Source organism: Ochotona curzoniae, unplaced genomic scaffold (assembly GCF_017591425.1).
Source record: "Ochotona curzoniae isolate NIBS_2020 unplaced genomic scaffold, NIBS_Ocur_1.0 scaffold_4505, whole genome shotgun sequence".
NCBI lineage: Eukaryota > Metazoa > Chordata > Mammalia > Lagomorpha > Ochotonidae > Ochotona > Ochotona curzoniae.
Window position 1 is genome coordinate 25115880 of NW_024467118.1, and position 26696 is coordinate 25142575.

Here is a 26696-nt window from a genome sequence, read left to right on the forward strand (position 1 = left end):
TCATTTGTGGTACATACAAAATTATCAGCTTAAAAATTAACCTGCTATAGATTTATTGAATTTCAAGTTCCACTTGAAGTTTCCTTGGCAAGGTTAGACTAAATGATTTTGTGGGCTTTGTACTGCCAATGGACTGGATATTCCTCACTCCTGCTTTAAAGAATCAAGCAGTATTTTTTTTCCCTTGGTCTCTGAATATGCATTTATATTTATTTTCTCATTTATTTAGCAAGTACTTCTTGAGCATCTTCTATGTGGTAGATTATCTTATAGACCCTAGGGGCCCCAAAATAGATAAGACACAGTCCTTGCCTCTGAGGATCTTACAATAAAACAAACTGTTGGGGAGACTTGTCTTTATTATCTATGTTTTTCACTAAGTGGATGTTTTGATTGTAACTATTGAATGAGTCTAATGAATTTCACCTTTCCAACAGAGAAGACATTTGCTATCAATATCAACTTTGGAATAGTTCTTAATCAGCGATAAGAATATGATGCAGTGTATTAGTGAATGGCTACATTTAATTTTTCTCGCTTTACCAAGGTCATATTACCTACTATGATGTGTAATTTTTTGAAGTTAAATGTTATATCAGAGTGGCTGGAAGGTGGCATATGGTTGGCTTCCTCTGCCCAGTCTATTGGTTTGGTAAACCATATTGTCCAACTCAATAGCTATCCTGAAACAATAGAGGAAGAGGAAAGTGAAGCAGGGTCTCCAGGGGAAGAGGACCCCATCAGCCAGATGGATCCTGGTGGAAATCCTTCTGATGAAGGGTTAGGATTATCCCACGGCAGTGGTAAGGGGCAGCCTCCTGCAGAGGAAACTGCAGCAGCACCTGTGCCCCGGTCAGAAGAAAAAGGTGCTGCCGAAGTCCGAAAGCGCAGAAGGCTAGAGCAAGCAGGAATCAAGGTCATGCCAGCTGCACAGCGCTTTGCCAGGTCAGCTCCGCCCACTGAGGGTTAGGCTGGCTGCCCTTCTGCATGCCTGGAGGCTTGGGATCTGTCTAGTGAGTCGCAGTGTTCAGCTGGGTTTTCCATTTACTGCTTGTCCCATTGCATCACATTCCCTACTCTGAGCAAATTAGAATTAGACAGCCATCAGCCTTTGGGCATGTCTCTGCTAAGTGCTCGGTTATTTGAAACCGAGGTGAAGTGTGAGTTCCTTGCTGCTTGGTTAGACTTCATCCTAGTCATGCATTTGTGGTCAGTAACTTGCGGACTGCAGGATTTACCCAGTGGTAACGTCATATTTTCCTGTTGTTTGTGGCTTGTTAATTTTCACACTACTCCTAAATGGCTCAAATCTTTCTCTTTCAGTTCCCATCCCTAGAAAACTGTCAGTTTCTTTGAAATGAGGAACACTCTCTTTGGAAAGAGCAACTGGCTTACAAAAATGTCCCAAGGGAGTAGCAAGTTAGTCTCATTTCCAAAGCATATTGAGTCAAAAACAAAGAATGTGATAATGACTTTGCTCAGTTGTAACTGTGGCCCAAGTACACATCCCTGACGGCTTCATATTCCATGACAGATGGAAAACCAGAATGATCGAAGCCACAGAAAACTGTGTTTGTTCAATGTTTTGAGAAGCTGGTTCATTTTTCATGCATATTAAATACAACAATCTTTAAAAAGTATAATAGTGCAGAATTTATTTGGCAAATTGACATTCATAACAATTTGACTATTGAAATCCCTTTGTCACTTGCTGCTCTGTTTAATTTTAAGAGGTTGGTGATATACTTGTTTCTCAGAAGAGGAAACAGAACCAGGGATAGTAAATGCCTGGCAGAGGGCAGCACTGGCCTAGTAGCCAGGTTCCAATTTTCTAACCACAGCATCACATCTGCCTTCCACATATTTAACCAAACATTTTCCATTTCGGTTCACAATTCCAAATGTGGTTATTTCTGTGGTTCAGTCCTTAATTGAAAGACCCAACATTCACTTATGTGAATTTAATCCCAGAATAGCTTTGTATTGATTAAAGAAACCCCAAAAATATACTTCTTCCGCTTCTATGATATCCCAGGGTCATGCTTGTTCTAAACATGTATGGGCTTCTAAAAAGTCCCAACATATAATTGTACTTGTGATATAAGTTGTTCTCTGGGCTTCTGAAATAATGAAGAGTTATGTTAAAGAAACTTAAGAATAACAGCAGTAGTCTAAAAAGTCTTGCATTTTGATCCTGAGACCTTGCCAGACATGTACTTTTTTTGCATCCTGTAAGCATCTACTTGTACCAGAGACAGGGCTTACTGTTAGGAATACCACACACCACTTTTCAGACTTCCCTGCTTCTGTCTTTCATCCTAGAACACAAAAGAATAAGTAATAAAGGTAATAGTGTGAGCTTACCCAGAATTTTAACCTTCCATATCTTTGATATACAGACCTCCACTTTTAATCACATTAAAATCAGTATTTAATGTGAAAACCTGAGGTTAAATTTCACCAAGGACACCATCATTTCTAGTCTGTAACAAGGATAGGGAAATGAGTGGGGCACTTCCTTAAGCTGGTTTAACATATCCAGGAGAAATGGTGATGCAGCAAAAGAGACTGGCCAATGACTGGGCATTTTGTGGGGGTACTTGCCCATGTCAATAAATGAAAAGTTTATTTTGTGATAAAACACAGAGTTCTGTTATGACTATTCCCAAGTGGTAAATACATATAGAATCATGGGTTAATTTGAAAATGCGATGTTGATAGATGCATATTATATTAATGTTATTTTCTTCTCTCATCTATATTTCCTGTTTTCTGGCTTAATTCTTGTTTCACTCATTAGTTCCCTTTAATTAAGCAGAAGTCTGCAAGTCATCACACCTCCAATATTCTGACTTAGCATTTAAAATTGAGTTTAAGACAGTTACACGTATTCCTAAAAGCAACACAACAAGCTGCCCCAGACACCTCGAATCCATTTGTTAGACACCATTTCCAGCTGTTAGTTCACTCATAAGGGTTGCATATATATCATGCCACCAGCCTGGCATAACTAGTTCTTACTTTTTGTAAGCCACATCAGAATCGAAAGCCATTGTAGGTTTATCCACATTTGGGATCATGCTTTTAAGTAGCAGAAAGTAGTTTCACTAGAATGAAAATCCTATCATGAACAAGAAAAGGATTCTTGGTATGTGGCAATGGGAATCACTGACATTTGCAGATGTCTCTCAGAGCATCTTAACCTTGGCCTCTCATCCTCAGCATCCGGAAGATTCTGGCCATCAGATCTTAGAACCCAGTAAGACACATAGGGTGATTCTTGGGGGCCCTGTCTCTGCTGGGAAAGCTGTGTGTGTACAGAAACGAATGCAAGTGTGGAGGCCCAGGCAAGAGTTGCAGATTGTAGACAAAGAACAAAGCCTTGCCTTTTCAGATGGCATTGTTTTGATTTTGCTTGTTTCCCAAGTATGAACATCACCAGACACCTCCTTGGCCTATTTTTACTGCAATATACAAAAAGGAGCAAAGATGCCTGTTAATTCCATTTTTATGTGAGGTTAGAGGCCTAGCAGTCCCAAGCTTCCTGTCAAAAAAATATGTCAGGAGATGACTTAGCATCAGGGGACAGAAAGTAGAACTTCTTTATAAATGTGCAGAGTTCAGTATTTATAGGACTTCCAATAAAGTAAAAAAGTATATAAATCTCTTTTACTTCTATTTTAGAATTTCGTTAACTTAATTACTCCCTCAAATCTAAGAATCTGCCAAAAAAAAAGAGCCAAGACTTCTGTTTTTTCTTTTTCTTTCTTTTTTTTTTTTTTTTTGAGAGGATAAAACAAGAACCATAGTTCACTTCCCCCGAATTAAAATGTCACAAAGATTCAAGTTCTTTCACTTGGTGCTTCCCTCTGGAGAAGTTAAAAAAAAAAATTGCACTGAATTATAGGTTTCGTGTGATTGTAACTTCATTTCTAATTGTTTTCATATGTTTCAGTATATTCTGCTGGTTGAGTCTTCTCAACCACATAGTAATTAATTACAGAGAGACAAAAAGTCCCCATGGAACAATAGACATTTTAGAGAGCTTTAGAGGAAGAGCAGATACAGCAAACACCGGACTCATAAGTGCTCATGTCCCTCCTGGCCAGCTTCTAGCTCCTGGTCACTGCCGAGGAGGTCAGCGGGTGCTAGGGTGAGGCAGGCACATGGCTTGCAGGACCCATATGGCACCAGTTGTTGGCTGCCCTGCCAGCCATTGCCAGTGACATTCCCAGAATGACTAACAGGCCTTTCTGGAGAGCCCAGTTTCTTTCAATAGAACAAGGGGACTGCCAATCTGAGCTGGCTGCTTATGTGTGGCCAGGTGAAAGAGGAGGAAAGAAAATGCCAGCTCTTCACTATCCCAGTCGCTCTGAAATACGCAAGCCTTAGAAATTTTGAGACAAGTGCTTTTTCCTTCTCCTGCCTTACTTTGGGTTCATCATTTGTTCTATCATGAAAACCTTAACTTGTTTTTCGTTTGTTAGATTTTTTTTTGATGAGTTTTTGTTTTATTTTGTTTAACTTAGAACTAGAGTTTTTTGATAGTCTCTTCATCATAATTCCTACCTGACATTGTTGTCAGGAAAGTCACTGCATCTGGGATATGTATATGTGGACTGCCCAGACTGGAAAATCAAGCCCAATATGCCAATTTCATAATAAACTGTACTTTTGAAGATCCCTCTCAGAAAGACAGAAAAGTCATCTCATTATTGGGTAACTGAACACCTATCAATGTTCGTGGAAAGATGGAATGGAAAAAAAGTCTATTTTGGTCCAAAATGCTTTGAAACCCATGTATATTTAAAACACACACACACATTTTCTATGAACTTTGGCATTCCCTCATCCCTATTTCCTTTATTTCATAACTAACAGTGACAGCTCAGAGTTTGTGTAATTATTGTAAACAGTCTGCCTTGAGGCTCTGGAATTGCAAGATTCAAGCAATTAGCAAGGAAAAAAATCACTCATTATGACAGTGTTTCAAGTGGATAGGGAATGTTTTTAAGTAGCCAGTGATATGGAAAGCTTTCTTCAACTCGCTTTTAGTAAGTCCACGTATCTAAATTGAGATCACTAGACAGGAGTCCTGCCAAACTGGGCATTGAGCCTAAAAAGAAACACACAGGAAAATCTGTAGCCTGGCTGGGTTCACATGATGCATAAGGTAACAGATTCTCCCTGCTCAAATTGGCATCAAAACTTGACAGGATCATTTGCATAAGTGTGTATATGTTATTCTGAAGAATTCTGCATCAGTGGAAGCCCAGGACTCATGCTGTTCTTGGACTTACAAGCTTTAAGCTGAGATCTGCTTCCACCATGGTGCAGTAGAGTGTCTGGGTTATGTGCCCCCACAATGGGATAGGGATTTGAAAGAGCTTTGTAAACCCTATGGGGTTGTACAGATAGTATAAGGTATGGCTACTTAGCATTCTGCCATCACCAGTGCTGTCTGTAAGCTGCAATGCAAATCACAACTCTATTCTGAGCACAACTCACAAGTTCTCTTATTTAGTAACCAAATTGCTTCTCTGGTGCCAGCTCTCATACTAATTTAATGTCTTTTTTTTTTTGTACTATGCTCTACTTTCCAAACTGCTCCTGGCATTGTTTCGGTAGGACAATGAGTAGACCATGGAGTAGAGGCTTCAGAGATTGGGTTTGAAATTTAACATAAGCACCAGATTTTCAACTTCAGGCAGGTTTCTTAACCAAGTCTAAGGTTCCACTTGCCAAACTAGGAATGATAATGATGACAGTGGCCTTGCAAGGTTAATATTAGGGTGCAAAAATTCTAGCACAGTACATGCTCAATGAACATTTACTACCTTCAATGTCATCTTCAGTGTGTAGTTAACATAATGCTTTGGAAGAGGCTAATTCAGTGGTGTGTCCTTTTCCTCTGACCATTCTTTATAATCATAGCCAGGAAACATTAGCTAGTCTTTGCCAGATGAGCTGGCTAAGAATCAGGGAAGAAGAAAAAACACAGTCCAGGAAAGGACCAGGCAGGAGATTGCAAGTCGTATGTGCAAGCAAAGGGCAGGATTTCATATACGAATGACATTTTATTCAGGGAGCAAAGCATCACCACCATCCAAAACTCCAAGTTTTAAATTTTTCTTGAGAATCATAATTAACAATAATGAGGAGTTTTCTAGGCATGTCAAGGATAGTGGGACTTTACAAAATTCAGAGGGGGATGAGGACCTGCTATCACCTTAGGGTAATAATCTGTTTAAGAAAAGAGTAGGCTAACTGGTTGACCAGAATGATATACAGTCTTGCTGTTTCGCTGTCGGTCAGGCTAATTCCTCCTGTCTTTTTTTTCTGAGATGAGTTTGTCCTTTGAGGATGAAGACATTTCTCTTAACCCTTTCTCAGAAAACAGATCAAAGTTGGGAAGCTTTCTGTAGAAGCCAGATATTAGCTAAGAAGATAACACATGATGAAGTTTCATAATTCATCATTACTTAGAAACAAGGCCAGTCTCATGTTTAAGTGGAGGAGCAGCGATTTGTTTGTGTGTCACAAAGGCACACCGATAAGTCTCCCTCCACCCCAAACAAAAGCAGAAATAAAACAAAATGGAAAAAGTCTTAAGACTTTCTGCCATTAAACTATATGCCATTAAACTATATGCCTCCAGAAACTTAAAGATCCCGTTTTCCAAAAAGACCTTCATGATCCCTTTGAAAATGGCCCATAACCATCATCTTGAATCTGTCCTGACAAAGTCTCCTACCACAATTTACTAGCCATCTGTCATACATACGAGATACCATGTTGGAAAAAGAGAAGGAAGAAAAAGTTGCTGATGGTAGGGGGCAGAGCAAGATGAGCTTTTATTTATGCCTTGGGTCCACCCTGTGAATGCTCTTAACTTCTTCCAGATGAGTCAGGTTTACTGAGCTCCACCGAAAGCCCTTCTGCACAGGTTGCAGTCTGGCACACATTCCAGGTATGAATCCAGCTGGATTCGTTCATCGGCAGACCAGTGTTCTACCCCATCAGTCAGGAACAAATTTGAGTAACTGCTGGGTGCATGATTCATATGCTTAAAAAAGAAAAGAAAAAAAGAACAGCAACAAATAGTTTCCTACTTCTTCTGAATTTGGTGGGAAGAAACTGGATTGTCACTTTAGGAGCCATTTAGGATGTGTCCTCAGAGGCTGCTGCAGTTAGAAGGAATGTTAGCATTGTTAGTGTCTATTGAAAAGCTCAAGGCTTTAAAACCTGCCCTAACCATGCTGTAACTGTGGACTAAAGCAATAAAAAATGCCATTTGAACTAATGATACAGAGAAGATTTTTCACTAACACCCGAGTCGTCTGTCTGGAGATGGGAACTTAATGTGTGCTTCGTGTGATCACATGTGGGGTTTCATTAATTCTGCTCTGTCAGTCAAAGGCAACCAAATGAAGAGAAGGAAGCTGCTTGTGATATTATTCTTCGCAAAGAGAACCCTTTCCTGGCCCATCAGCATGGCAAAGATTCTGAGTCAGAAGATGAAGTGACATGTCGACTGCCTGATCTTGTGAAAGATGACTTTGCTGCAAGAAGAACAAGGATGAACCAGCCCAAGCCAATGGTGCCATTGAATCAACTCCTCTATGGGCCTTTTAGAACGAAAGAGGCAGAGAGATCAGATGGCAGCAAACTGTCAAAAGGAAGTGCAGAAAAGAAAAGTCTAGAACACAGAAGGTGTGCACTGTGTGTGTGGATGCAGAGAAAACATAAACAAAGGTGATTTGTATCAGTCCCATCCCTCTTTCCCTCCCGAATTACAAGTACTTAACTTGGACGTAGAACTCCAGATAGTCAACTTTTCCTAGATGCCTATATGTAAATGGCAGAGAGTAATGTGGCCATGTCCAAGTTAGGGCTAAATTTTGCAGAGAAACGTGGAATTTGCATGTGCACATTGTCACGTGTCGGTACAGATGTTGTTTGCTGGTGTATGTAGACATGTGCCATTGCCTTCCAAACAACAGCAGCCTTTTTTTTTCTTTTTAAAAAATCTTTATTATTATCATTATCATTATCATCATCATCATTTTATGTTACAGTTCCACAGGCCCCTGGGATTTCCCTTAACCCCTCCATTACATTTTTTTTTAATTACATTGCGTTATGTGACACAGTTGTAGGCACTGGGATCCCTCCCACCCCTCCCCCCATGGTGGATTCCTCCACGTTGCTGAAACAACAGCAGTCTTGCAAGGCTTCCCCAATCCTTCAAGGGTGGTAGAAGACATAGTTATTCTTGTGCAGGAAGAACTTCTATTAGCATCTTTGAGGTGTTGGGAGAGAAAAATGAGGCTTTCTCTTTCTTTCACAAATGATGATATTTCTCACCAAAGAACTCTCCAAGCATAAAATACACTTCTGTGTGTTCTGTCATCGAAAGTGTTTTCTCCCATTCTGTTAGTGCATGTTGGGCATCCCTAACCCAAAATCCAAAAATGCTCCAAAATCTGAAACATTTGAGCACTGACATGATGCCACTAGTAGAAAATTCCACATCTGACCTCTTGTAATGGGTCACAGTCCAACACAGGTGCACTAAAAATATTATGTAAAATTACCTTCAGTCTTTTAAAGTGTATAAAATATAAAAAAAAATTCGTGTCTACATTGAGTCTCATTCTCAAAATCTCTCATTATATATGTGCAAATATTATAAAATCTGGGAAGAAGTCTAAAATCTGAATGACTTTAATCCCATACTTATTGGGTAAGAGATATTCAACATATTGAATTAAATTCGAGAATGGAAGAACTGCAGTAGAATGTTATGTTGCCAGTGAGGAACTGTTCCTCAGAGGTACAGAGCATCGTATAATATGCCCACTCATAAATTTCATTCTGCAAAGTTTATCTTTCCTTATATCAAAATCTGAGTTAACTTCTTCATTGTGAAACAATTCTTTTTTACTCCATCACTTTGGTGGCTTAAAAGTCAGTTAAACTAACTTATCTGTGCTTTACACAGTTAACAATATTTTTGGTAGAATTATGGAGCCCAGCTAGTTGATGTTTCAAGATTTAATTAATATTTTATTTTCTAAAGAAGTGCCAGAGGCAGGTCTTTGGCTCACTTAAGATATCTGCATCAGGCCCAATACAGTGGCCTAGTGGCTGGGGTCCTCACCCTGCGTGTGCCAGGATCCCATATGGGCATCGGTTCTGATCCCGACAGTCCTGGTTCCCATCTAGGTCCCTGCTTGTGGTCTAGGAAAGCAGTTGAGGATGGCCCAGGGCCGTGGGACCCTGCATCCATGTGGGAGACTTGGAAGAAGTTCCTGGCTCCTGGCTTCAAATCGGCTCAGTTCAAGCCACTGCAGCCACTTGGAAGTGAATCAATGGATGGAGGATTTTGCTCTCTGTCTTTCCTCTTCTCTGTATATCTGCTTTCAAATAAAAATTTAAAAATTAACCTTTAAAAAATATAATAAAGATTTCTGCTTCTGCTCTCAGAATGGCTCGGTTCAATAACCAGTTGTCTTAATATCAGTTTTCCAGTGGTGCAGACCCTGGGAAGCAGCAGTGATAGCTCAAGTCGCTGCATTTCTGCCACCACACAGATTTGGATGAAGTTCCTGGTTTCCATTCTTGACTTCGACCCTGCTCATTACAAATGTTTGGGAACTGAACCAGAAGATAGCATCTTTTTCTGTTTCTACAGCTAAACTGTAAGAGAGGGGGGAGAAAGAGAGGGAGAGAAAGGAAAGAAAGAAGGAAGGAAGGAGGGAAGGGAGGAAGAAAGGTAGGCAGGCAAGGCCAGGCCAGATAGAAAACTCATGAAAGATCCCTGGTGGTAGAAAAGGTGTTATAGGTGGCACTGTATTTTTCCAGGACACACTATAGCCTTAAGAGCTTTGAGCCTTTGTGGTTCTTTTTGGTATACCTTATAACAAACCAATCGTGGAAGGCCAGGGGGGATGGACAAAGTCTTGCAAGTACAGCAAGTGCTTCTGAATAACTGGCTGTGGCAAGGCATTTGGATACCATCAGCAACTTGACTTAGGAAGAAGAGTAGCTTCTGGACCTTCTTTTTTGCTGTTTATCCACACAATTTAAATTCCTGATATTTCCAAGTGTGTTTGTTCTGTTGTTACCTGACTAAGGTCACAACAATGGATTCAGGGCAGCCCATCATCCCACTAGAAAGCTTCAAAAAAACTAATTTTTAAAAGGAAATATGAGATTTCTAGTGGGTTTTTTGCTATGTACCTTCTTGGTTCCTTCCCCCAAACTAAAAATAAATGGGAAATTCTATAGCTTTCATATTTAAATAGGCTCTAACATAAACACCATATTATCTGGGTAACAAATGAATATCTCTTGCTATTCAGGACTGGGTAATTTTTGTTTTAAGATTTACTTATTTATTTTCTTTAAAATGTAGAGTAACAGAAAGATTTTTCATCCTCTAGTTTGTTCCCTTAATCTAAGCAGCAGCCAGAGTTGGACCAAGCTGAAATCAGGAGCCAAAAATTCCATCCTGGTCTTCCATATGGAACCCAAGGACTTTATTCCCAAGTGCATTAGCCAGGAGCTAGATTGGAAACCTGCAGTAATGGGGACCTGAATTGGCACTCCAATATGGAATGCAAGTCCCAGGAAGTAACTTGACATACTGTATCACAATAACTGTTCTGGGTGATACATTTTTTGGGGGGTGGAAGGGACTAAGCCTTATTTATCTGCCTTTCTGAAATTTTTTTATCTGCAGAAGCAGGCTTAGTTAGAAATCAACTTTTGACATGTTCAAGTGTTTATACCTATAAACACCTCAACTTTGGTTTCTCATATGACAGCACTGTCAACATGAACCAGCTAATGTTTACTTCTTAGAGGAGCAACTGAAAATATCAATTATGAACAAAAGGCACTGACTTTAGAAATTCAGATAAGAGGACATAGTCTCTGTTGTCCAAGTTTGCATTAGCAGAGACTGAAATCTTTACACATTGAATTTTTGTTCAGAATTTGGATGCACTTTCTGGCAATTGTGAGTTTATAACTGAGATGTTTAATATGAGACAAGGATTCTGCTATCTCTAAACCAATCCTAGAATCTGGATCATGCAGAGCAACGTGCTAACATTTCATCAGTGCAGTAAAAAGCATTCTGAGAGAACTAAGGGATTTGATCAGAAAATGTGAATTCAATACAATCACTTGGACAGAGTGTGAATTTGGGCATCATGACTATCAAACTGAAATCTCATTTTCATTCTTTAGTCCTTTCAGCGAGTCCTGGTTTCTCTTCCCAAACTAGAGCCCCCATCCACTAAACAAGTTCTGTCTCGTTACAGCATTAGAAGAGCAATGTAGATCAAAGTTCTCCCCACTCCTATTGATTCCATACTTTTTGATTAGGGAATGATGCTTCCAGCATTGTGTTCCATCTGTGATGTTTGTCTTCCTTGCTTGATGTGCTGTTTGTCTGCGCCCGTTCTTTGAAACCAAATTGTCCAGTGACATGGGGCTTGGATCCAATTGGCAGAAATCAGGGCCAAACAGAAGAGGTGACGTCACGGATGGCCTGCGTCATGACAGTTCAGGAGGGGGAACCAGTGGAAGTGAGAATGAGAAAGGTGCCAGATCTTTACAAGGATGACCTGGCCAAGCGGAGAATTCAGAGCTGCCTTGGCCCTCAACGTGAGGCCCCAAGCTTCATCATACCCTCCAACATAACAGAAGCTGACCTGAAGACGTGGGAGAGACTGCAGGTGTCAGGGAAGACGAGGTGTGTCAAGTTTGCCCCTGTCAGTCATATTCTTTATCTCTCGAGAAGTCAGGTGCTTATCCTTGACCATTTCTTATTTAAAAAGATGCCTCTAAAAACACAGAGCTCCTGGTACTAAGTGTGTTCAGATGAAATTAATCCTAAAAGCTTCAAATGAAATGTTCAAATGAAATTAATCCTAAAAGTTTCAAGCCACACAGACAGGAAAACATCCTCTGACCATCTGACTTTCTATGAATGGTTATTTATCTTACTATGTTTGTGTACTGTAGAAAATTTTTCAAGAATTTAATTATTCCACTACATGTAAGATTTTCCTATGCCCCCATTTATGATATTATATTTAATACTTTAACCAAAATAGACTTAAAGAGACTTAAAGCCCTGCTTACTCAGGCAAGAAAATGGTCATTTTTGCAAATGGTTGGTCAGTGGAGAAGTAATATTGCTCTAGCCACAGGTAATTCTAGAATTTTCTAGATACCCTCTTGTTGATTTGTACTTGCCTTAGAAAACTTTGGAACTTCTTTCTGGTTCTGACTAGGGATGGAGACTCTCAGCACATCCTTGCCCCCGAGCCTTCGCCAGAAATTAAAACAGAAACTGCCATCCGGGATGACTTTGCTGGCCGCAAAGCCAGGGCCTATAAGAAAGCTTCCAGCCCTAGGCAAAAATTTGTGCATTTTGGGCCAGTAACAGAGATAGACCAGCAGACATGGAAGCGGCTCAGCATTGGCAAACCTGGGCCCCGGAAGGGCGTAGAAGACATCAGTTACAGTGAAAGGGTTCAAACGCCCTCCATCCCCCCTGCCTCCGCAGCTACCACTGGCTCCAAGGAAGCCCGGATGCACACTCCCCTGAATGACCACAGGTATCTCAGCATCCAGGGGCAGGGAGCTCTGCATGGGAGCTACTGCTGCTGCTGCTGCTGCTATTTAAGGGTTTGCACACTAAACAAAGCCCTAATGATGACATTATTATCGCAGACCCTGCTGCTGGGTCTGTGGGTCACCTGGAAGCTGTATGTGTGTATGTGTGTGTGTGTGTGTGTTGAAAACTGCGGGCAAGCATGTTGATTCTGTTTTCCTCAGGATGAGTGCCTGGGGATGCCAGCAGCCCCAGGAAATGACCCCTCCCCTGAGTGGCTCCAAACCTCCAAACTCTGCTTTATTAATTGAAGATGCCAATGGGACTATAATATGGCTAGAATGTTGCAACAGTATTGTTAATGTTGTTCTGAAAGATAAATTGGTAAGGATCAGGCTTTGCCTAAAGCCATGCTCTTTCCTGTGCCTCAGGGAGGAAAAATAATAATGTCATAAGTGCACACTTTGTACATCTCAGTAGACTCAGAAAAAAATATGCAGGTCTCTGATGTTTTAATAATATTTACTAACTCCCAAATATAAAACACTGCTCTTTGCCTGGGCTGGGGATGGGAAAGGGAATTGCTATAAATTGGGAGTATCCATGGGTGAATTCCCATCCAGCCTGGTTCCAGAGTGCACGGGAGATGACAGTATAAGAGAGTAGGCTGTGGATAGAATCAAACTTAGCTCACCAGAGGTGCATGGCTGGGGCTTCAGTGGCTGGTAGAGATCTGAGGTGGAAGAGGGTAGGAAATTCATTAGGAATGCATCCTTGTGTGCTTGCATCCTGAGCGGCTATCCTAGCTTGCTTCCATGGTGGCAAACGCAGGCCAGCCCTCCTTGACTTTCTCAAGCTCTTGCTACGCATCTCTTTTTCCCAGTCTGACTGTCATCTTTCCTAACTGGCCTTGGAGTGAGAGCAACTGTAATTTCATCTCAGTGCCCTCCTACTGTAACCCCTTTTCCTCTTCTCTCTTGCCACCTGTACTTGATCAACAACAGAATAGTGAATTCTGGCATGGATGACTGTTGCCAAAGGGACTCTCGCCCGATTCCTGTGCCAGAGTCTCAGGAAGAGTGGGGCTGCAGTTTGAGTGAGTGCCCCAGAAAGACAGAGGAAGGTGAGGAGCCCTGTCCCCTGCCTCCCCAAGAGGTGAAGGGTGACAGGTGGGGTCAAGGCCTCTGGTAAGAATTTTTTCCTAGTAGTAAAACTATCCTCTCTGGCTTTAGTTACATCCACACAGTTGCCACAGGGTGGCAAAGAAGAAAACGAAGGAGTTGTTCAAGGAGATGCTGAGGTGTTGTCCAAAGCAGAATATCCTGTGGAGAACACTCAGCCACTGTGAGCATCCTGCCTGCCTTCCATGGTGTGCTGCCTCTGCCATGTGTGGCCAGTATGCACTCGGTGATTGATGCAATGGGGAGGAAGGTCAGGGACAGGAATGTCCCTACTGCGGTGTCAGAGTTCTGCTTCTGGTGCCCTTGCTGGGGAGACTGTAGGCTTTGCATGGGTTGGGGACTGGCCAGATTCCATCTGCAATAATCATGAAAATCAGAAAGGGAACCTATGTGAGTGCCAGCTGCATGTTAGAGATTCGGTGTATTAAAAGGGGGGAGGGGATTACTACTCTGCTGCTGTGTACTGCTGCCTCCAATACCATTGCCACCTTCTGTTTTGAATTAATCCCAGTGAGTGATGCTACTGGAAATACCATTAGTGATCAGTGGGCCTTTGATTGTCTGGACTGAATGTTGTTCTAGTACGAGTGCTTGGGCCTGTGAAGAAGAGACTGTAGGCACAAACGAGAAGTAGGAAAAGATGACAGCTCCTGTCTGGAGCACCAATGGAACAAAAGACCCGAAGAAGCTGGCTGATTCACAAAAAGATCACATGGTGGCCAGGAGAACTGGGTTGGCCATGAGACACACCGATTCCTGCTAGTTCCAGTTGCAAAGCAACAGGATGCTGAGAAACCAATCAAGGGTCCAGCCATGCAGGATCAGAAGTCAGGTGCTCCCTGTGCCCAATGCCTTTGTTCCCCTGGTCTGAACCTTAATACAGACTTTAAGTGTGGTGTTAATGTACATGGTGCATCAGGGACACTTATCTGCTATTGCTAGCAGCAATGAAATGACTAAAATCGGTCTTGAACAATTTTTTGTGTGTTTTTTTCCTTTTCTTTGCATGTTAACATGAGCTAAAATCATAGTTTACTGGTGAATTTACACATTAAATATTGTCTCACTGTCACTCTTGTGGCCAGAATAAATGGAAAATTCTTTTATCCTTCCTGCCTCTGGTAGGAGCCTGTAGATGAATGGATTGCATTTCTTCCTGACCTGCTCTATCACTCCTTGATTCCAGGCCAAAAGAAGAGGAATACCACTTACAAAATGTGTAATTTATTATCCAACATTAGCAAATGCTTGTTGCCTTTTGAGGGTGGGGTTTCTATTCTGTATTCTGCCTTGGTTTAAAAAGAGTAGGGAAATAATAGACTGGAGTTCATATTATAGAATGAGGCACTACATGCTGAAGTCTCATTGTCTTTTAGTAGGAGTGACATGAGGGCTACAAGTGTGAGCCACCTGATGGACATTCAGCCCAAAAGTGAGGAGTGTTTTTCATAATTATAAGTTCACTAGAGCATAGGAAATGTTGGAGTTTTGCTTGTTAAAGGATATAGATGTCACTGGGACAGAGTAACAAGAAGGGAGAACATTGTGTAACCTCCGTTCTTCAAGTTGGTATCCTGACCATCTGTGTCCCCTGTTTTAGCCTGTTTTACCTTCTTCTGGGTAAGAATGATAGAGTAGAGCCTTTGCTGCCACACTGTTATCAGGAGGCATGGGTGGTATTTATGTTTTGCGTTGATGAAGTGTTATGTAGCCTTTTCGGAGTATGTCTACCCTCTCCTGGGAATGCATGAGTCGGATAAATGGATGTTAATCCCGTCTCACAAACAGGAAGTATGGTATAATGTGAAGAGAGTGGGTCCCATGTGGTTCCCCACTGATGTGTGGCAGGACTGAGTAGTCAGCCTGGCCCTCCACAGTTGCTCACATTCCAGGTGCCCCATCCTGGAGCTTGGCCCTGGCTCGGTGGTGCTGTAAATCAAGTTAGAATGAAGGTGAAGGAGGAAGAGAGGTTTACTGCCTGTTGGGTATGATCTGGATGCTCTCCTGCTTCTTTATTCCTTCTGAGAGTTAAGAATTTATATTTTCATTTGTATCTTTTGAGAGTTTAGAATTCCCATCTGCATTTGCAGTTAGCAACCTAGGCCCACATACTCAGAATCCAAGTCAGTGGAATGGAAGACCACTACCCCACGCTAGCTCATTGCCTACACAGACTATAACAGAGGAACCTGTGGACGCTGGGGAACTTCCTGCTGCTCCCATCGCTTTACTGTCTTTGTGGTCCAGAAAGAATCCACTCTACCCAAGCGAAGATGATTCATTTGATCAGAGGGAGATATGGTCACGTTACTATGTGAGCTAACTCGGTGATTGAGCCAATATGCACCTTGGGAGTTCATATTTCCTTGCAGTAATACCTAACCAAATAATTATTATGTTTAAAAGATTCTGTTGGGTGCTGGGGGATCATTTAAATGAGCAGTAAAAGCTTTTCCCCTCCCCCTCACATGGAAGCTAATGCAAGTTCACAATGTAGAAATGTATCAACAGCCAATTATTTACTCTGAATGCTTTCATAGTACTGAGAGTTACATGCTACAATCAGTCCATTCATAAGCACTCCCTTTATCTTTCTATATATCCTTGCCCTTAAAAGTAAACTTTATTGACTTTTTTTTTGCTTCAATACTTATGCCTGCTGTAATTTGGCCAATTTTGTAGCCCATGAAGCATGGGGTACGTTAACTCACCAACTTTGCTTTTTAAAAATCCATAAGTGATTTTTCTAATAATTTACCCTTATTTTTATGTTTCTTGTAAGATAACTGGGGAAAGCACTTAAAGTTCAAGTTCTAATTATCTTCCCTTACCAACAAAGGCAATTCTGCTTAAGATGATGCCCTTTGAAAGCTAATGAATTAGTTGGACAGGAAATTCCTAAAGTCTACAATTGCATTCAAAGAAGGATAAATGCTGGTTATCCTCAGAGACTGTAATTTCTTCAATTTCCCAAGTCCTCAATAAGTATTCCACAAATGCTTATTGAGGGCCAGTCTGATCACTGTTCAGGAAATCCACACAGCAAAGTCCTCCGCTGTCCCATGAAGGTTAGAGTTTACTTTAAATCTCTGTAGGGGAGATGTCTGAAATGTTGTAAATTATCTTATGCAGAAACAACTTAACTTCAGATCTGTATGCAACAAAATAGCTAAACATCTTCAAAAGGAAACTGAACTTGTGCTAAAGCAAACATAAGAATGCATGCAGTGTGAGTACACTTATATAGAGCAAAATATAACACTGATATAAAGATACTTATTCAGGTAAATGTGTAGAGTGTATACTTTATGTTATGCTTCAATAAAATATTAATTCTGAGTTTTTAGTGAAGGACACAGAAACACATAAAAGCTATTCATAGATTATTTCTTATCTATCCATTAAGATTAACTTCTGTTAACATAACTTCTGTGCTCTCTTCCATAGGTAATTTAGAAAATGCTTGCTTCAGTAATTCTGTTCCAACAGATATGTTTTTTAACTGGGAAACATTTCTCCACTCTTCAGAGTTAGAGGACATTCATCATCTACTTCAGTCGGGTAGTGGTTTTTAGAAAACTAGGAATAATAAGTTAAAATTTTAACACTTTCTGGACCTATCTCCTGGAGAAACAGCAAATGAGTCTTCCAGAAGAAAACCATTTGCAAACCTTTTTCCTGGTTTGATTTTGGCCATCTCCACAGAGATTTGAGGTTTTATCCTGGTATGGTCACCTTCATTATGATGAAATTATGAATGCATTAGAATAAATGCCTAGGAAAGAGGAGAGTACCAGTGTGTGTAGCCATGTGTGCCAGGTGTTTTCTGTAAGGTTATAGGTAGGAAGAGGTCTTCAGGAGTTATTCTTTTTTCTGTAAAGTATCATGAAAATGAGCATAAGCCCAGGTAATTTTGCTGATAACCCTAGGATGCAGTTTATTGGAGGCAGAAAGCAGAGGGTCTGTTTTCTTCACTGAAATAACTCATTGTCTGTATCAGACTATAACAGTTAGCAGACTCTCAGGGTCAAGGTAAGAAGCAGTCCTTAAAATTCACTTAGAAGAAAGATTTATTTGTGAAGCTCCATTTAAAAAAAAATACTTAAAATTTACTGTTGAACTATTTGTCTAATTTACTATTTGGTTTGCTTTGTCAGATGCACGTAGAGTAAAAGTGACTTTGTGGCAGAGTACAACTTTATTTATGTCATCAGAAGAATATAAAAGATTAGGGAAACTTGGGTTTTGCAAGTTGTGGATTATCATCCAAGTCTGGTTTTGATTAAAGCTACCAGCTTTCTAGGAATTGTGGTTTTTGTCACATGCCTGCAGAAGGCCCTGATTGGGGTTCTGGTTTGAGTTCAAGTTTGCTTCCGGAAAACTTTGGAAACTTTGATGTCGCTTGTACAACTGCATTAACATGTCAGGGACAGAGGTAGTGAGGGCATGCTTGGATGTTGCAGGTCCATTATAGCCCATTAGCACTGAGCACAACGGCATGAAAAGTTTTGCTGTTTGTAAATGACTATTCGACATATCTTTTTAAAGCTACCTTATCTAAACGTTGTGGTTTGTATCAAAGCCTTTTCATTATATTGAATGGATTCTTTGTGAGTAACATGGGAGATAACTTTCATTGATCCTCTGGGTCTTAATATAAACTTTACATTCTTTAGAACAATCTAGACTTTTCTTTCATTTGCAGCAGCATTAACGACTATTGCTAATTGTATAACGACATTTCTCTTCCAGTATGATCAGCGGATAAGTTTGGCACACATGTATTTCACTAGCTGTTTTAATTTCCAGTTTGGTTACACTGTTAACTTATCTGTCCTACCAGTCTTCTAACTTTGTATTTGGTCTTATAGATACGGTCCGAGAACTCCTGTGTCTGATGACGCAGAGTAAGTTGTTTTGTGTTTGTAGGATTACATTAATTACTAGCCTAAACTGCATGCTTCCAGTACTTACCACTAATTGAAATGCAACTTATGCAACAGTGAACTGACTAGTTAACTGAGTTATGTAGCAAAGTGCTTCAAGTTGGAATGCAGAACACATGTCCTATATGGGAAAGATGAATAAAAAGGCAATCTAAGCATGATTCTAATGTGCAGCTGCTGCTTAAAATTTAACATTTGCTTTTCATAGCATGTGAAAGTAATTCTCATTAGGGTTTGTACATTGGTGCCCCTTCTGAACCATGAGATTGTCAAAAGGGAATTCTGAATTTCACATTTACTTCTTGATATGTTAGGGCTTCAAGTAAACAATAAAGTAGTCATTCCCTATTCACATTTTTTAAACTAAGAAAATAAATCCTAAGCCACAAATTATACCTTCAGAGGCCCAAGTTCCTCCCGGGTTGGAGTCACATAAACTGTGGGAATGCTGGAGACCAAAACATTGCAGTCTTGTCCAAGTTTTGTGGCATATGGAGGGGTTGAGGATGTAAAACATGACTTGGGCTGCTTTTCAGAGATCCATTCCAGCCCTAAAAGCTGCATTTCAGGAGAATCCACCTGCTTCCATTTAGGACCCCAGTAACTCCCTTGCAAAAGTGGCTATCCCTTGTGCAGGCCATTCTGAGACTGGTACACAGGGTGGAAGCTTGCAGGATACTAGCCTTCTTGGGTTCAAGTCACTGGTCTTCTTCAGAAACAGAACCAATACTAATCCCAACAGCAAGTGCTTACTGAGCTCTAGGAGAGGCATTCTGTGGGCTCCTGGTAGGCTTGGATTTCCAAAGAGTGGACACCTGCTCTCTTCCTGCCTGTTTCCCTGGCCTGAGGCTATAGTTTCAAGTCATGAAATTAGGTCTTCAGCTAAGGGGATGGCACACATAAATCCCACTTTCATCCGAAGACAGTGATTACCCATTGTGCTTGACTTCATCTGGACTCTTGTTAGTACTAAACAGTCCAGTTTGGGAGTCCAGTTTCCGATGTCTCATCTGGCTGGGTTAGTGGCCCCCCATAAAAAATGCTCATGCCTCTAAACCAAGTTCAACCACAGCTTGATTGACTGTGCAGAGCTAAGTAGTCTATGAAATTGAGCCCCCAGTTATTACTTTCAAAACCTACTGTGGAAGTATTTAACATTCCCTGAAAGGAAGATTATGTAAGATTGATAGGCAAAACACCACTCTGATTTGGCAAGCAAAAACATTTTGATAGAATGGATTTATTTTTCATCAGTGCAAAGCTGCTGTGCAATCTGCCTAAAATAGATCTCTGGGAATCCCCAAAAGGTAAAAGAAAGGAAGTTGTATTTGAGAGCTTTTGGATTTTGCCTGTACATGCATGAAACCTCACCCACAGGGAAAGTTAATGATTTTCTGAAAGATGTAGAAATGAGGACTGCCCTCTATTCTCTTTCAAGTTTACAAAGAGCATATGCAGCGACTAAAACTGGTAAAAGGACTCTCTTTTCCAGAGATCTAGAAATATCCAAAGTGCAGAATTTCTTGTTTGGAATACTCACAATCTTCATGAACCCAAAGGGATTTAAAATGAAAAATTGATATCAGCTCATTTTTATGCAAGTTATTTATTTACTTACTTACTTACTTATGTGAGAGCCAAAGTTACAGAGAGAGGAAGAAAAGCAGAAAGAGATTTTCCATCCACTGGTTCACTCCCCAAATGAGCAGAACAGCCAGGACTGGGCCAGGCTGAAGCCAGGAGCCTAGGCTTTCACACTGGTTTTCCACATGGGTAACAGGGTACCAAGCATGTGGGCTATCTTCTACTGCCTTCCCAAGACATTAGCAGGTAGTTAGATGAGAAGTGGAGCAGCTGGAACTCAAGTGAAGCCCATACGGAATGCCAGTCTTGCAGGAAGTAGCGTCACCTGATAAATCACAACAGCACCGGGAGTTCATTTTTTAAATACAAATTTATGCTATTGTTAGTTTATTCCCCCTTCCCCACCCACCTCCCATCTGTCTTTCCCAAGATCTTTAAAGGCAAATTCCTGGCTCAGGCTATGTTTATTAATCATTGACACATTTAAAACATCTATCCAAAACAAGAAGAGATGTGCCCTTTAAGGAGAATGTAGGTCAGAGAACCACATAGGCCCACTGTGGAATTTCCGCCTCCTGGACAGCCAGGAACATTTCCGTGGATTTCATTTCACCTTCCTGCCCCCTTTGCTCTCTTGCCCAATCCTCCTCCCTCAACACTCCACCAGAGCAGCCTGTGTCTTACGAGAGCCACAGGCCACTACCATTCTGAATTCCCCTAGCTTAGTCTTGGCCCAGAAACAATCTTCAGGCTCCTTTTGAGGCGATTGAATTCGTGTCCTCAAAAATGCACCTGTGCTATGTCGCTGGAGGCATTTGTCGTGGCAGCTAAGGGCATCAGCAGTGGTGCTGTGTGCAGATTGGTTCCCAGCCATGCTGGTATGCTGGAAGCCAGGCGTCTCCAGGGCTCCCCACCCTCCAGGTGCATACTTCATTACGGAGGCCAAATTCAGCCCTGAACTAGGAAACATACCATGTGAACAGTGACTCAGCCTATTTTCTATTTAGTATTGCCAATTCTCAAATTTCTCAGTTCCTTTTTTTTCATAGCATGACATTTTTACTGCTTTTTAAAATTCTTTCTTTTGGGGGGGACCAGTTGGTTGCTAGTCCTTTTTTAAAAAAATATTGGGGGAAAAAATTGTACTTCCTAGTGCATGAAGGGGCAAGCAGAAGTTTCTCTTTTTATTGTACTAAGTAATTTTGGCCTGGTGGAGCTGGGGCAGCCTGATCTTGACTATGGGAATAGAGATGGGAGTCCAAGAGAGAGGAGGGCAGTTCTGAAGGCCAGGCTGCTGTCTCCTGTCCACCTAGTGGGTGAGATAACCAAGTGCCAGGTCCTGGAAAGGGCTCCCATTTTCATCCTGGATACCTTCTCGGCCTAAGCCATAGTTCTGCCCATTAGCACTCAGAAAACCAATGTCTTCCTTTCTCAGCTACAGCCTGCCAGCTCCTCAGAAAGAGATGGTAATCTTTTAAGATCTTAGCAAAGATGATAAATAGCTTTAAAAGATGAACCCACTGGGTTAGGCCTGGTAAGGTCAAATTTTTGTTTTTCAGTGAGCTGTGAGAGGAATGAGATGAATTTCTATCTCTTTCCAAAATGCCCACTAACGTAAATTGTGACTGATGAGATTTCCAAAAATCTGGGTTAGACATTTCCAGCTAACCTTAAAAATTCCTAAATCTTAGCACAACATTAACATAGCACACAACCGGCCCTTCTCCTCTGGGAGAGATGGCAGTCCACTTTTCCAGAAGGACAGCTGAGGTCAGGACTGCTCACCAAGCGTGAAGGCAGCTTCAGAAGGTGGCTTATTGTACCCATGCTCATCTGAGCTCAGATGGCAGGCCTTCCATGCAGCAAAGGTCCTGGAGGACACACACACTCTTGAGTACTAGCTCTTGTGGGTCAGACTTCAGCATCTGCAAAGACAGGCAGAGATACCCACCATCCTCCTCCCAGGCTCCCTCTGGGTACGCTGGGCCCAAGGTGAGAGCTGGTATTTCCGGGGTTGTCAGCTTGACTGAGCAGCGAGCTGCCTGCAATGCCCACGTTCACTGTACGCCATGGCACCATGGCTCCCGTTGCCTGGCCACGATGGCCAGCATTCCTGATGCTGTCTGGCGCTACCTCATGTCTGAGTGCATGGCTTCTCTTCTCCTTTGTGTTCAGCTGGCTTCAAAACTGGGTGAGCCTCGCTGCCTTCTGTGTTCTTAGCAGTGACCTCTGAGCTTCCAAGGGCCCCTCTGTTGCTTGATTATTGAACCCTGTATCCTGCTTGGCCACAGAGCTGGTCATTTTTATTTTTAAAGAAAAAAAAAGGATTTTGCTTTGGTTTCTGTTTTCATCTTGCTGCTTCAGCTTTTGCTGTTGTAAGGGTGTATGTCAGCATCACAGAAAAGACCCTGTGACCTTGCCCAACATTTAGCAGTTTCCTGTGGAATAGATTGGCCCCTTTATGTGTAGCCTTAGGTATTTTTAAAGTCTACATTCTCCATCCTCTTAAAGAAGTAAATTCAGAATTATCCTCACAAAAATAAAATGGCATAATTGTGTGTCTATCAGGAAATGAAGTCTGTACTATTTCTATATTGTATACCTTATTATTATAAAAACAGTTTATTTTATTGTTCCTGAAATGCAGTCAGTGGCACTGGGAATATGGACACTTTTGACAGGAAATTGATAGAAATAGCCACTTATACGTATGTGTCATCAACTCATACGTTGTTAAATGCATTCAACAACTCAAAATAAAATAGCATCCTAAGCTACGCTTGAGGCTGTGTGATGCTATTGTTTGTTTGAAGATGGGGCAGTGGTCTTCTTTCAATGTAAAAGCACTTAAGCCAGCTCTCTACACCCAATCGATTTGCTGTAATCAAATCTCACCAATCAGAACCCTGTCCTTCTTCCCCTTCAAAAGGTCTCTCTACCTTGTACATCTTTTAATTCTTTTTAAAGACATTTCCAAATGAGAGGAGCCCCAGGGTCCTGACACCTCTCTAGCTCTTCTTTGGCGCCTATTTTAGAGTGATGCTGACCCGATTTGGTGCCACCCCTGAGGACAAAGGCGGCTGCATCCTGGCTTTTGTGCTCGCTGCAGGTGCAGGGGCGGGGAGTTAGCGGGTGCCTGGCTACTCGAGGGAACCGGCGCTTCGCAGGCCCGCCGGCGCCACCACGCGGCCCGACCGCCGAGCGAGCTTGCGGGGCACCCGAGGGATGCTAACGACCGCGGGGTTTTGTCTACTCTCCCCACACGCAGGAGCACGAGTATGTTTGACATGCGGTGTGAAGAGGAGGCCGCCGTGCTGCCGCACAGCAGGGCCCGCCAGGAGCAGCTGCAGCTGATCAACAACCAGCTGCGGGAAGAGGACGACAAATGGCAGGATGTGAGTTCCGGCCGAGGCGGGCAGCAGGGGCTGGGAGGTTGGACTTGCGCTGGACAGCCATGCTGGACCAGTGGTGCTCCAGAAGAGTTCCCTAAGGTGTCCACAGGACAGTGTGGGTAGTAAGCATGGTGAGAATCCGGTAAGGCAGTTGAATGAGGAGGACTCGTCTGAGATGGTCTGCTGAGAGCCGAGGCAGAGAAGGGAAAAGGTGGAAGGCAGGGTCACATGAGCACTGAGCCAGCTGTTACGGACTGGATTCCATCACTGGTGAAAGCAGTTACCATCTCCAGAGGCCATGCAAGGCAGTTGTTGTGATGGCTAAAATGTCTGGAGCTCTGTGTGCCTGACACCTTGGCATTCAACCCTGCTTGCTTGTAGAAAGGATGCCACTATCATTCCCATTTTTCCCTTTTTAGAGGTGAGGAAACTGAGAATTGCGCTTAAGATTCCAAAGCATGGAAAAGACAGAGCTGGGATTACTTCCCATCCATCTGACTCCAGAGCCCTCACTCCATTAGGTTATAACTTCCTGTAGAATTTGTGGTAGATTTATTGTATGCATCAAATGAATTAATAGTTATGGAACAGGTGCATCTGTGAGACTGCGCAGTCCATTGTTTCTGCCCTTTACTTCCTCTCAGGAGGAAACTCTCAATTAATTCTTGCCATGCTGTTGTCAGCAGATCTCTTCACAGGACAGAGACTGGAAATGGGAAGAAGTGGTTCACACTATTACCTTGTGAGGCAGCGCTCTAAACTGTGGCCAACTGACATGAACCAAGTTTGTGTTTGTGCACATTGCCATATTTAAATTCACTATCTGGGTATGGACAAATCAGATTCTATCTGAATGCACATACCTATGAGGTGTTCCAATTCCAATCAAACTTCAACTGGGTTGTAGGGGAATGCCCTGGCAGAGTGCCTCATCTCAGTGTTGACTGAAATATGATGCAGGGTAGGCATTGGATGCATTCGGTAAGGTGCTGCCTGGGACACCTGCATCTCTTTTGGAGTGACTGGTTCAAACTCTGGCCTGCCTGCTTCCTTTCCAACTTCTGCTAATGCACACCCTGGGAGGCAGCAGGTGGTGGCTCAAGTAGTTGAGCCCCTGTACCCATATGGGAGACCTGGATTGAATTCCGGGATCCAGAGCCTGCCCTGGCCCAACCCTTGTTATTGTGAACTTTAGGTGGGGATCTTTCCTCTCCCACCCTCCATCTGTCTGTCTCTGTCTCTCTGCCTGTGAAATTAGATGAAAATAAACTTTTAAGTAAAGAAGATGCACAAAAAAAAAAAAAAAGATTAGTAAGAGTCAAGTAAATAGACCCAGAAGAGAAGTGGAATTCTGCACAGGCCTGAAGAATGCTGTCTCTCTCCCCCAGGACCTGGCTCGCTGGAAGAGTCGTAGGAGAAGTGCATCTCAAGACTTGATCAAGAAAGAGGAAGAAAGGAAAAAAATGGAGAAGTTACTGGCTGGAGAGGATGGAATGAGTGAACGAAGGAAAAGCATCAAAACCTACAGAGAAATCGTTCAAGAGAAGTGGGTTCTCTCTGTGGTTGCGTCTTTCTATGCAATATGATCTCGAAGTGCTTTTCCTAAAACTTACCTATCACAAATACCCTGAACCTGATCCTTTACATACTCATCGGCTCTGTCTTGCTTCTTTGCCATTTCCACATCTGCTGACTTTAATCCTTGCTTTCTTCTCCCCTTACCCCAACTTAGAGAGCGGAGAGAGAGAGAGCTTCATGAAGCATATAAGAACGCACGGTCCCAAGAGGAGGCAGAGGGCATCTTACAGCAGTACATCGAGAGGTTCACCATCAGTGAGGCTGTCCTTGAGCGCTTGGAGATGCCAAAAATCCTGGAAAGAAGCCATTCAACGGAGCCAAACTTATCCTCCTTCCTGAATGACCCCAGCCCCATGAAATACCTACGGCAACAGTCACTGCCTCCACCCAAATTCACTGCCACTGTTGAAACCACCATCACACGAGCTGGTGCCCCGGATCCTAGCACGGCAGTAGGCAGTGAGTCTCCCAGCAAAACTGTCACTCCCAAAGCAGTGCCTATGCTGACCCCCAAGCCTTACTCCCAGCCCAAAAACTCACAAGAGGTTCTGAAGACCTTTAAGGTAAGACAGCTTTCTGAACAGTCAATTCCAAACTGAGTCACAGGTAGTTAGTGAAATGGTGCATCCTGAACTGGGAAAACATGATTATTTTTACCACCCAAAAGCAAAAAATATTGACACTTGCCAACTGCCCATTTCTGTGTCAGGAGATTGTGGTGGCGATGATTTAATCAAGATAGGAGTCACTCTTGATGACTATGGTTAATACTGATGGGCTCTGATGACACTGAAAGTTCATCTCTAGAAGCAAGGTGTATTCTCCAGCTTGGTACAATGCATGGTCTCACTCTGGAAGTGGTAATAGAGTGACAACCTAGGATCTCCAGCTATGAGACAAAGCATACCTCATAAAGCAAAATTCTAACTGCTTTTGGTTTAAATAGATGATAACAGCTGCCTCTCCTTTAAGAAGAAATTAACAGGGTATCCAAAAAGGTGCAATGATTAACAAAAAAAATACAAGGAATACATGGAAACATAGGAGATACTTGGTACTCAGAAGAGACAGGTAGTCTTTTACAAGAAACAAAACTGGGTTGTTTTTCCTAAGAGTGTACAAATCAATATTCCAGAACAAAAAGACCTGTGACAACACACATCTTTCACTTCCTCAGCTGCCAGCATCTCACCTCATATTGTGACAAAACATTTGTTCTTTGTTTTAAACTCTTCTGACTACAGAGAAAGCTTATTTCTCATCCTTGCACACCACATGAGCTTGTAATAGAAGACAGAGGGGATTGCCTTCCTAAGAAATGTGACCATTATGGCTGCACACATTTACATGACTGAACTAATCGAGTGGTGTGATGCTATAC

The 26696-nt window shown here is 42.1% G+C and overlaps 1 protein-coding gene across 1 annotated transcript in view; it reads left to right on the forward strand.

Moving 5' to 3' along the window:
• The window catches only part of LIMCH1 (LIM and calponin homology domains 1), a 319661-nt gene that overhangs the window by 249681 nt on the left and 43284 nt on the right, over window positions 1-26696 (forward strand). Inside the window, 12 exon segments of the mRNA XM_040966033.1 lie at window positions 679-945; window positions 7414-7713; window positions 11525-11767; window positions 12312-12638; window positions 13639-13757; window positions 13867-13978; window positions 14398-14564; window positions 14567-14642; window positions 18687-18722; window positions 23614-23740; window positions 25126-25283; window positions 25470-25878. Coding sequence (XP_040821967.1) covers window positions 679-945; window positions 7414-7713; window positions 11525-11767; window positions 12312-12638; window positions 13639-13757; window positions 13867-13978; window positions 14398-14564; window positions 14567-14642; window positions 18687-18722; window positions 23614-23740; window positions 25126-25283; window positions 25470-25878 — 2341 coding nt within the window.